The sequence below is a fragment of the Sinocyclocheilus anshuiensis genome, unplaced genomic scaffold (genome assembly GCF_001515605.1).
Source record: "Sinocyclocheilus anshuiensis isolate Anshui unplaced genomic scaffold, SAMN03320099.WGS_v1.1 scaffold1034, whole genome shotgun sequence".
In the NCBI taxonomy this organism is placed as follows: Eukaryota; Metazoa; Chordata; class Actinopteri; order Cypriniformes; family Cyprinidae; genus Sinocyclocheilus; species Sinocyclocheilus anshuiensis.
Window position 1 is genome coordinate 70,930 of NW_015538015.1, and position 11,610 is coordinate 82,539.

Below are 11,610 nucleotides of genomic sequence, written 5' to 3' on the forward strand. Positions count from 1 at the left end.
ATTATTGGATGTTTAAAATAAATAATTCATCTCTGTCAAAGAGACTATTAATTTAATCTGAGAGAATTTATATAGAAATTGCAGTATTTATCATTATTTTCATTCCATTGAAGGGCTCACATCATCTTTTTTTTTCTTGACGTATACTAGCGTTAGTAATTTGCAATTGCCATTTTTTCATGACCCTCTCTCTGGCCCTCATGATTAATCAGGCTACCTTCGTTTTGTGAAATGATAAATACTGTATACACAGATGCTGTGGGTTTGCTATCGGATTTAACTGCCCAGTCCCTCAGTCCTTGAAATGTGCTGCTTAAACTATTAATATCAGAGTGAAAATAAACTTCAGCCGTTCTTTGTAAGATTTTAAGATGTAGAGTGCTGCAGGGATGACATAAAACAATAGGTTGCTGTTCAAAACCCTGGTTCTCTGAAACATCGAGTGGAGAGATCCATCTATGGGAAGGGCATCCATGCCTGACCTCTGCAGAAGGATCCAGTTGCACCAAGTCTGGCTTGATAGGCAGGAGCGCGTGCCCAATAGCAGGTAAGGTAACGCCCCTTAACTGAGCACATAAAACCCGTGCATGAGCTACCTTTCCTCAGTGAGCATATTCGCTTCTTGTGCAGCAAGCGGGGCAAACTTGTGGCGCTTTTCCACTGCGTGGTACGTCTGAACTCGCTTTACTTTGGTAAAGTACAGCTCGCTTGGAACCTCAACCGAGGTGGTACTAAAAAAAAACAGGTACTAGGTACTGTGCACTGTGGAAAACCCCCCAAAAATGAATCATATTGAGCTGTACCATGAAGTGGAAAAGCGCCATTGGTGGATCTCTCCACTCAATGTTTCAGAGAACCAGGGTTACGAACAGTAACCTACTGTTCTCTTTCATCATCTCGTGTTCGAGGTCCACCTATGGGAGATATGGACAGCTCCCCGGTTGCCCAGTACGCTCACAATGAGGCCCTGTATGCCAGAGGACAGTCACCTTGAAGGTGGGGCTTGACACGTCACCAAGTATCAGACCCCCCACAAAGTGAGCATGCAATACCAGCCATAAGAAATGACATGCGGTAACATGCATACAAAACCTGACAACACACATATTGCATGGGGGCTGGGCTGGTCCTGTCGATGTAAACCCGCAGGGCACGTACAGGACATAAAGCATTTAGCCTCTGATCCTCTGCAGAGGAGAATGGGGGAGGGTGAAAAGCTCAAGCACCTCACAAGTGAATGCTGAGAAGCATTTTGGCATAAAGGCCCGGTTAGGCCTGAGAAAAACCTTATCTCCACTGAGAGAGAATTTAGTGGACGAGGTTTGAAGAGAGAGTGCGTGCAAATCACTGACACCAAGGCCAAGAGCAGAGCTGTCTTGAAAGTCAGAAGCTTAAGGGAGACATCTTCCAGAGGCTCAAAAGGCTGTTGACACAAGTCCTCCAACACCATGGAGAGGTCCTATTCTGGAAGTGCCCTTCTAGTGACTGGAAAGGCAAGGCAGGCGCCGTTCATAAATCTATGAATAAAGGGATGTTGCCCCACCGTAGTGCCATCGAACCCAACATGACATGCAGCGATAGCCGCTAAGTAGACCTTAATAGTGGAAAAGGTTTTTCCACCATTGATAAGGTCTTGCAAAAAAAATTAATAAATACATATCGGTGACTGAGCACTGATATGATATCATCTAGTGCCCCTTGTACCACTCCTCAAACACACACCACTTGCAATCATAAAGGGAGCGTGTAGAAGAAGCTCTAGCATTCTGAATGGTAGTCAGGCTCTGTTCTTTTACCCTGACCAGAGTAGGAGTTATTAGGCAGAGCGGAGGAAAAACGTAGATCAGCACATTGGGCCATGGGCGGGCCAGTGCGTCCACGCCGAGGGGAGCATCCTCGTCCCGTAGCGACGTAACAATATATATTATACAACATTGACACACTTCACCTTTAGACACCTTGCACACATGCTCCTGAATCAGTTTTTCAATAAAATATGTAAACGATCAGCTGGAAAAGCTCAGAAACGAGCTAGCATTTTAGCATTTTTGGTTCCATCATTCTAAAGTCTTTTTTTTTTTTTACAGGTTTTTGGTTAAATGCCTGAAATAAGGTCTGTGGTGAACAGAGGTTCAAGATATTTTCATGTTTTATTCTATGGCATAAAATACATCAGTAATACCCCTTTGAGATTTGTAAAGCTTTCACTTGTTTTGAAAAAGCCAGTTGCTAACAAGTGGCTAAATGGGATTACAGAGGTTGTTGGGGGACATTAAACAGCATTACACTGAACAGGAAAAATCCTTGTGAAATTTTGTAGAAGGAACCAGGGGCATTCTAACTTCTGGCCTGTAAAAATACATCATCACTGGAGCACTATAGTTTTCCTCATACAACAATAATAGAACCTGTGGACTCTAGATGAGGTTAGGTTACCTGGGTGAAAGGACTGGATGGGGACTGGATGTTCTTGGGGGAGCCAGAACCTCTTAATCTTTCACTGAACCAAGAGAAAGGCACAAACGGTGGACCAGAGGAACGCGAGGACCGGTTCTCTGTCCTCTCTGAATCCCTGGATACAAACACACAAAATACCTCACACATCTACATCTATACAGGTATGCAAGGAAACACTAGTGCTTAGATGACTGACAATAGCTGAATAAATGCAGGACAGACTCACACACATACCGATTTCCTGCTGATAGTCTGTTGGATCTGTCTTTCCTGACCTTTCCATATGTGCGACGTAAAGTGACCCTGCCCACAAAAAACAAGCAGATAATCTTTAAAGCCCAACTCTGGCCACTACTACTGCATCTGTATGATAAACAAACTTTGCTCTCACATACATAGACAGTGTTTACAGTTGTCAGAAAATAAACCTAAAAAAAGCTCAATTATAGTTGTCCCAGCATTTTTAACATTAAAAAACATTTAAAATCTTCCAAAATGTTTATAGACATAGTTAGCAAACTTCTGGTACGATAAAAAAAAGACTGTGGTTCAAGACATTTACATTTAAAAATGTAAAACATTTAATTGCTGATTTTTTTAATCATTATTATTTTGTAGTTCGAAACTCATAAGATACTAACCCCAGATCAAGAAAACGTCTCCTGGTTTTCTTGTCCAGAAGCACTGTTGGACTATCAGGTTCATCAGGGCCTGTGTCATGACTGTCGTCTGAAAACAGATCATCAAAATGACCATCAGAATCCAGATCAGAATCTGGGCCCAGCTGTTTGAAACGTTTAATATGGATCAGAAAGATCCAGATTTGTCGATCCCATGTTTTGCTATCCAGGATCTGGTAATCTTAATTTTGTGCCGGTTTTTCAAAGCAAAATTGGATTGGATCATCCTAGGACATATTACTAATTTTTCCAGATTACCAAATCTGAATTTCCAGTTTTCTAAATGGGACAACATATCAGTTTTTCAAAAGAAAGTTGATCATATTTTTGATTAGATTAGATCATATCTTGAAAATGGGTTGCTCAACAGAAAAAAAGGATTCTGTAAACGAATTATAAGTATTCTGTAATTGGATTGTAATCCAGTCTTGGATCAAACTGGATCAAACCTTCAGTATGTGTTGTTCAAAAGTTTTTAGTTGGATTAGGATATGTTTGATCCAAAAAAAAAATCTGGATTATCCTGATCCCAGTAGAAGGGTGGATTCAGGGTGGATTTTAGGTAAAACTGTATAAAAGATATATTTTACATTGTGATATGTAGTCCCATTTAGAGCGCTGGAAATCCATATTTGATTATCTGGAAAAGTTTGTATGTGGGTCAGGGTGATCTAATCCAATGTTGCTTTGAATAAATGAATGAATACCTTTATTTTCATTATACACATGTATAATGAAATTAGGATAGCTTCCCCCCAACATAATTTACATATATCACGTAGTGCACATTTAACAAACACATTAGTCCCAACTTAACAATGTTACGTACTTGCACAATAAAGAGTTCGAGTTACTCAAGACTAACTTTCAACAAGCAAGTTGAGAATTATATTGCACACATGTCTATTGCCAAAGTCTCCCCAAAGGGGGAAAGAGAGGAAAAAAAAACTAAAACTGCATTACAGTAAGATTAACATTCAAGTGAAGAATATATGAGGTCAGTGCATAATGGAGTTCATAATGTTTATGGCTCTAGGAAAGAAACGGTCCTAAAATCTCTTGGTCCTTGTTTTAAAGCATCGGTAGCGCCTGCCTGATGGCAAGAGCTGAAACAAGTAAAAACCAGGGTGTGTTGAGTCCTTTAGTATATTTTTGACCTTATTGAGGACTCGAGAGTTATATATAGATCCTTCAGTGATGGTAAGGGACTGCCAGAGATCCTCTCAGCAGTCTTAATGATCCTTTGAAGCCCCTTCTTATCTGCCTCAGAACAGCTAGCATGCCATACTATAATGCAATAGGTCAACACACTCTCAATAGAACAGCGGTAAAAGTTTACCATCAACTTTCCATTTAGATTGTTCTTCCTAAGAATCCTTAAGAAATGTAGACGCTGCCGTGCCTTCTTGATAACCGCTGAAGTATGTGCCTTCCAGGATAGGTCAGCAAAGATGATGGTATCCAGAAATTTGAAGCTTTGGACCCTCTCAACACAGTCCCCATTGATGTATAGAGGGAGCGGATTTATCTTATGCTTTCTGAAGTCTATAATGAGCTCTTTTGTCTTAGAGGAGTTTAAGGTCAGGTTGTTAGCTGAACTCCATGATGTTAGTTGCTGGACCTCATCTCTATAGTCCATCTCATCTCCCCCAGTGATAAGGCCAATCACTGTTGTATCATCCGCAAATTTGATGCTGGTGTTACTGCGATGAACTGGGATACAGTCATATGTATAGAGTGAATACAATAGAGGGCTCAGCACACACCCCTGTGGAGAGCCAATGCTGAGTAAGTGAGTGGAGGAGACATAAGGACCCATCTTCACACCCTGAGAATGGTTTGTCAGGAAGTCCTTAATCCAGTGACAGGTGAGTGTGGGAAGACCTAGGTTTGTCAGTTTACAGACCAGAATTTCTGGGATAATGGTATTAAATGCTGAACTATAATCAATGAACAGCATCCTAACATAATTTCCATGTTTTTCCAGGTGACTCAGTACAGTGTGTAGAGCTAAAGCTATAGCATCTGCAGTAGATCTATTCGTTCAGTATAGGCGAACTGATGCTCATCAAAGGTAGAGGGGAGACTGGCTTTAATATGATACAAGACCAGCCTCTTGAAGCATTTCATGATTACCGGTGTAAGTGCCACTGGGCGGTAGTCATTGAGGCTGATGGGCAAAGATGTTTTGGGGATTGGTATGATGGTAGCTGACTTCAGGCAGCGTGGTATGATGGCTTGTAACAAGGACTGATTGAAGATATTGGTGCAAACCGGTGTCAGTTGGTCAGCACATGCCCTGAGTACCTTCCCAGGTACTCTGTCTGGGCCAATTGCTTTTCTTGGGTTCACTGACCTTTGCACCCTTCTCACCTCATGCTCCTGTAAGGTGAGTGCAGGGGTGTTACCTGCTGGTATAGGCTGAAGTGACGAGACTGTATTTTGCTGGGTTGCCTCAAAACGTGCAAAGAAGCAATTCAGCTCCTCCGCCAGTTGGGCAGAGTAATTAGTCCCTACAGTAGTAGCACAGCCCCTGAAATTCGTAATGGTCTGTATGCCCTGCCACATCCGCCTTGAGTCATTTGAAAAACAGACATCATGTGAGGTAGCCAAAAGCCGCTGCGCCCGTGCGCGCCGCCATTTTTTTTTTTTTTTACCAGAAAAGGATTACCCGATTCAGGAGAGCAAAAAATAAGGGATTTCCAAATATGAATCATTCTGATCTAGATTACATTTTTAAACAACTGGGTCAGAATTTTGTCCAGATCAGAACCAGAATAGAAGCTCAAAATTAAAATCTACAGTAATCCAGGTCAGAATCAGGATCAGAATAACTATTAGAATCAAAATCATTTCAGAATCATATTCACATTTATTGTACAAATTAAACTTTTAAGTAACTTGCTGATTTGGTGGTTAGCACATCATATTAAATAATCATAATGTAGCATTACATATGTATTTATACATATACAAATATATCAGGTAAAATGATGCGAGATCATATGATATTACATTAGATGAGATGATCTAATGCAGGTCAAACCTTCGCTTTGTGAGTATTCTCCATAGTGTAGAAGGGGTTGGCTGCCCTCACGTGACTTGAGGTGGTCCGTCTGGCAAAGATGGGCTGGGGAAGATGTCTCTGAATGGACGCAGGGTCTGGAGGGAGACTTAGATGGTGTGAGGGGCAAAGCCTCTTGAGAGGAGGTGTTCAGGAGGTGCCTGTAGCTCCGTCTTTCATCCTGTGCTTCCCTTTCTCCAACCACAGTGCAAGGGTCAAAGGTGAAGGTTCGGTCTCTCCGTGAGGAAGGGGAGGAAAGGAGCAGGTCAGAAGAGGGGGAGGAGCAGCGAAAGGAAGGGTGGATTGGAGAAGAGGAGGTCTGCACGGAGCCACCATAACTCTAGACCACAGACACACACAATGACATATCATATCCCATGAGTCTCACATGAATACATGTTTATCGGGGTTAACTGAAACTAAAACTAAAACCATAAAAAAAGTTACTTGAAATAAAATAAACATTAACTGAAATCGAATAAAATATATATAAAAAAACCTTAAACATATTTTATTTCAGCTTGTTGCCAAAATAACATTTCTCATTTTCATTTAGTTTAACTTGATGTACTAAAATAACTAAAACTAAAACTGAAATAAAAATATATAAAATCTATATATATACATATTAAAAAAACATATATGACAAAAAGACTACAAAATTACTAAACTTTAACTAAAATTAAAATGAAAACAGGAAATATAAAAATTATTCAAAATTACAATAAAAACTATAATTGTTTTTCAGTTATACCAAAATAACACAACTGTAGAGTTTATATTTCAAGATTGCATTTAAAGGAATAGTCTACCTAAAAATGAAAATTCTGTATTAAATACATGCGTATGCTGTTATTTTTTTCTTCTTCTGAGGAACACAAAAGGATAATTAAAAAGACAGAGTTTTTTTTTTTTGAAGATGATGACTGTTAATCTCCAAAAATGACCACCAAAAAGCACCATGATAGTTCCAATAAAGAGCTTTGGTGGAACGGAAGATTTTTAGTGAATAATGTGAAATTTTGAAAGAAAGGAATACTTTTATTAAGCAAGGATGCATTCAATTCATCAAAAGTGACATAAAAGACTTATATTTTATGTAAGAAAAATGTTACTATAATTTTACTTTTACTACAAAAAAATTATAATTTCTACAAAATATTTTTATTTCAAATAAATTAAGTTCTTTTGAACTTTCTACTAATAAAATAATAATAACATGGTTTTCAACTGTTCCATATCAATGTCTTTGACACTGAAGACTGGAGTAATGGCTGCTAAAAATTAAGGTTTGCCATCACATGAATAAATTACAATCAAAAAAATATATTAAAAAAGAAAAAAGTTATTTTAAATTGTAATAATATTTCATAATTGTACTGTTTTTACTGTATTCTTGCTTATTTATAGTGCTTATAATGACTTCAGTCCAATCTTTTCTTACCTATAGGGCACTAAGTGAGTCAGGACTGGCACTCCATCAAAAAAAAAAAAAACTATTGATGATGTTGCTTTTAACAACATATGAGTTTGGAATAACACACGGGTGAGTCAATAACATGACACATGACAGAATTGTCCTTTTTGAGTGAACTACTCATTCAATCAGATGCATGAAATCTACAGCATACACACACACCATTCTATCAATGCTGTCATCTCCATCTATCGAGCTCACGCTGTCTCTCAGGCGGGTTCGGGAGGGTCGATGCCTCCTGGTTTTGATTGACAGTTGTGCTTTGGCTTTCTGTAGGCTGCTGTCAAGTCGTTCGGTCTCTGGAACCGCCTCCGTCAGATCTAATGTGGTATAAAACACATAGACGTATATGTTTACTCCCTGAGTTCTTTTGATATTGAGCATTTGGAGGCAAACATGCACTCTCAGAAAAAAAGGTACAAAAGCTGTCACTGGGGTGGTACCTTTTCAAAAGGCACACCTTTGTACCTAAACAGTCCATATTGGTACCTTCAAGGTACATATTAGTCCCTAAAGTGTACATATTAGTACCTAAAAGGTACAAAAGTGTACCTTTTGAAAAGGTACTGCCCCATTGACAGCTTTTGTACCTTTTTTTCTGAGAGTGTGTAGCCCAAGATGCACAAACTAACACCACAGATATGATGAAAATGCTGCACTGCTGCACTGCACTCAACACACACTCATGCACACATTAGTGTGCTCGTTACAATCCATAAAATGCAGTGACACCGTAAAGCAGGCCTGAAGCTCTATTAAGATGTCAACAGCCTAGATTACTTACATGAATGATGGGTAGCCGTTCCTCATGTACACCCTGGGTGTGTGTGTGTGAGGGTCAGTCAAACAGGAAGTACACAAACACACTAACAAATACACTAAAGTGAAAGAATGGCACTGTGAAGTGCGTAGATGCGTGCAAAATACAAACGTAGAGCTACAAACCAATGAGAATTTCATGAGTTTTCCTATTTCAATATTTTTTTTTTTTTTTAGAGTGAGGTAGTGAATTACACAATTCTACATTATTGTATTCATGAATATAAATTTGTTGTGATTTAAATGGCTCTGTGAAACCTATAATTAATAAATAAATAATTCAATAATACAAAATACATACATACATACATACAGCTCTGGAACAGGACCAGCTGGATGGCAAAAACAGTGCTAGTAGTACCTCAAAAGTAATTGGAATCAAATAATAACTATTGATCATGCCAAAAGAGTTGAAAAGAAAAGTTGTGAGTGAGGACAAGAAGGGTTCAAATCTGGCTTTCCTGGCAGAGGGATACAGTGAGCGTCAGGCTGCTTCCATCGTTGCTGCTTCCAAAAGACAGAGGTTCATAAGAACAAGGTCAAGCTGCAGAGATTGGGGGACAACAAAGCCACAGACCGGCAGAGCGAGGACGGTTCGAAACAGGCTCCTACGGGCAGGGCTGAAGTCAACGTGCAAAGCTAGAAAAGAAGACATCAATAAGAAGCAAAGAAGAGCCAGGCTGAGGTTTGCAAAAGACCATAAGGACCTTCTCTGATGAGTCCAGTTTTCAGCTTTGCCCAACACCTGGTCATCTAAAGGTTAGACGGGGACCTGGAGAGGCCTACGAGTCACAGTGTCTCACACCCACTGTGAAATTTGGTGGAGGACCGGTAATGATCTGGGGGTGCTTCAGCAAGGCTGGAATCGGGCACATTCGTCTTTGTTAAGGGTGCATGAATCAAGCTAAAGTTGTCCTGGAAGAAAACTTGCTTACTTCTGCTCTGACAATGTTCTCCATCTCTGATGATTGTTTTTTTTTTTTTTTTTTATAGTTGTTCATGTGTCCCTTGTTTGTCCTGAACAGTTCAAGTGCCTGCTGTTCTTCAGAAAAATCCTTCAGGTCCCACAAATTCTTTGTTTTTCCAGCATCTTTTGCGTATTTGAACCCTTTCCAACAATGACTGTATACAACTGAGGGACTCACTGATGCTCCAGAAGGAAAAATTATGCATTAAGAGCCTGGAGGTGAACATTTTTTTTTATTTGAAGATCAGGATAAATTGAACTTATTTTATCTTCTGGGAAAACATGCAAGTATCTTCTGTAGCTTCTGAAGGGCAGTAAGAGGAAGATGGATGGTCACAAGCCATCAAACATCAAACAATAGCGAAGTCCAAATGATTATGCTGTGGTCAAATTCAGCAGTTTTTATCAGGGACTTTTGTGTATTTATTTGAATTCTATACTGTATTGTTTTAAAAAGTAATATTGTAACATGTAGCGGAAATGTACTTTAAAAAAAAATAATATGTGCATGTCACAAATTTTATAAACATTTGGTCAGTACTATGACACTTTGTTGTCACATGACATCCCTGTTTGTCACATGACCTCATCACAATGAATTTTTAATTACAAGTGGCGATTAAAGGCAGTAAAAGCAGCCAAAAGCAGTCATATTATGTTACGTCAACTGAGAGCACAGCATTGTGGGATATGACATTACATGTCTCTGAAAAAATAGTACAAAAGCTGTCATTGGGGTGGTACCCTTTCAAAAGGTACTAATATACACCATTTACATAGTAATCTGTACACTTTAGGTAATAATATGTACCTTTAAGGTACTACTATGCACCCTTTGGGGTAAATAATGTACCTTTTGAAAGGGTACCACCCTAGTTGTTTTGTACCACCATTTTTTTTTTGAGCATATGCTTTGTTGTACAGTGCATATTTTGGGAAACGTAAATAATCCAAATATTTCACGCCTACAGAATATTTGCATACTATGCATAGTACACATACTATGTATAGACCTTAGTCAGTTTAGATACAATATTGAATTTAATGCAGATGAAAATGAGGCTGTGAGGGATAGACTTAAAGTCTTTACAATGGCCATCAGTACACATTATTTTAACCTATTTTTAAAGTAATCACGTTTAACAGCTGAATCGGTGGTGAAAAACTACATTACCCATGATGCTATACAGAAAAAGTACACAGTCATGTACAAAATATTCTGTACAGTTGTGGCAAGAAAATCACAGCAAAAAAGTTTGCAGGGAACGCCCACTCCCATGCAGCACTGCAAATGATGTAATCGAGTCGGTCTAGCTGTTGTCAAAACACTTAAAAAATAAAAACAATAAACAATGCAATAAACTTTAATGTAATCAACGACTATAAATTAATAGTTGTATATTTCTTCATCATTTTTGATTTATGTCATTCGCAATGCTTGGATTGTAGTTATTTCCCTCACTAAAGCCGTTAAAGGAATAGTTTACCCCAAAATTAAAATTATGTTATCATTTACTCACCCTCATGTTGTTCCAAACCTGCATGATTATTATTATTTTTTTTTTCATTTTTCTGCTGAACACAAAAGAAGATATTTGAAAACATGTTAGTAATCAAACAGTTGACGGTAGTCACTGACTTCCATAGAATTTTTTTCCCATACTATGGAAGTCAATGGCTACCGTCAACTGTTTGGTCATTCTTCAAAATATCTTATTTTGTGTTCAGCAGAAGAAATATCTCATATGAGAAACTCATACAGGTTTGCAACAAAGTGAGGGTGAGTAAATGATGACAGAATTATCTTGTTTTTTTGTTTTGTTTTGGTGAACTATCCCTGTAAGTACACATAATATTGTACCTTGTAACATTTTCAAATACTTATTTGCTTCAAATGAAGTATGTAATGTTGTGATACACCTCATAGCTGGTTGGCCTGGTTCATGGCTTATAACACTTGAACAAATACTTATTTAAAAACCCAATGTTAAAAATGAACGAAAAAAAAAATACTTACGGAATCAACGACACAGAAAAAGCTTGTGGGCACTAATGCACTCTTATGTTGTAAGTGTATTTACTTGTCTCATTAGTGTTTAGTGCAGTTGTCGTTGATAGGAAACGCTTGTTTTGTTTACTGTGTGGA

General features: G+C 38.6%; 1 protein-coding gene across 2 annotated transcripts in view; it reads right to left on the reverse strand.

Annotated features, from left to right (window-relative positions):
- LOC107678260 (sterile alpha motif domain-containing protein 14-like) overlaps positions 1-11,610 on the reverse strand; it is a 20,657-nt gene that overhangs the window by 2,119 nt on the left and 6,928 nt on the right. For both annotated transcript variants that reach the window (XM_016473471.1, XM_016473480.1), the window contains 5 exons: positions 7,841-7,998; positions 6,184-6,541; positions 3,099-3,186; positions 2,692-2,760; positions 2,437-2,572 (listed from right to left, as the gene is read on the reverse strand). In XM_016473471.1, the coding sequence (XP_016328957.1) occupies positions 2,437-2,572; positions 2,692-2,760; positions 3,099-3,186; positions 6,184-6,541; positions 7,841-7,998 (809 nt within the window). The remainder of the gene's footprint in view (positions 1-2,436; positions 2,573-2,691; positions 2,761-3,098; positions 3,187-6,183; positions 6,542-7,840; positions 7,999-11,610) is intronic.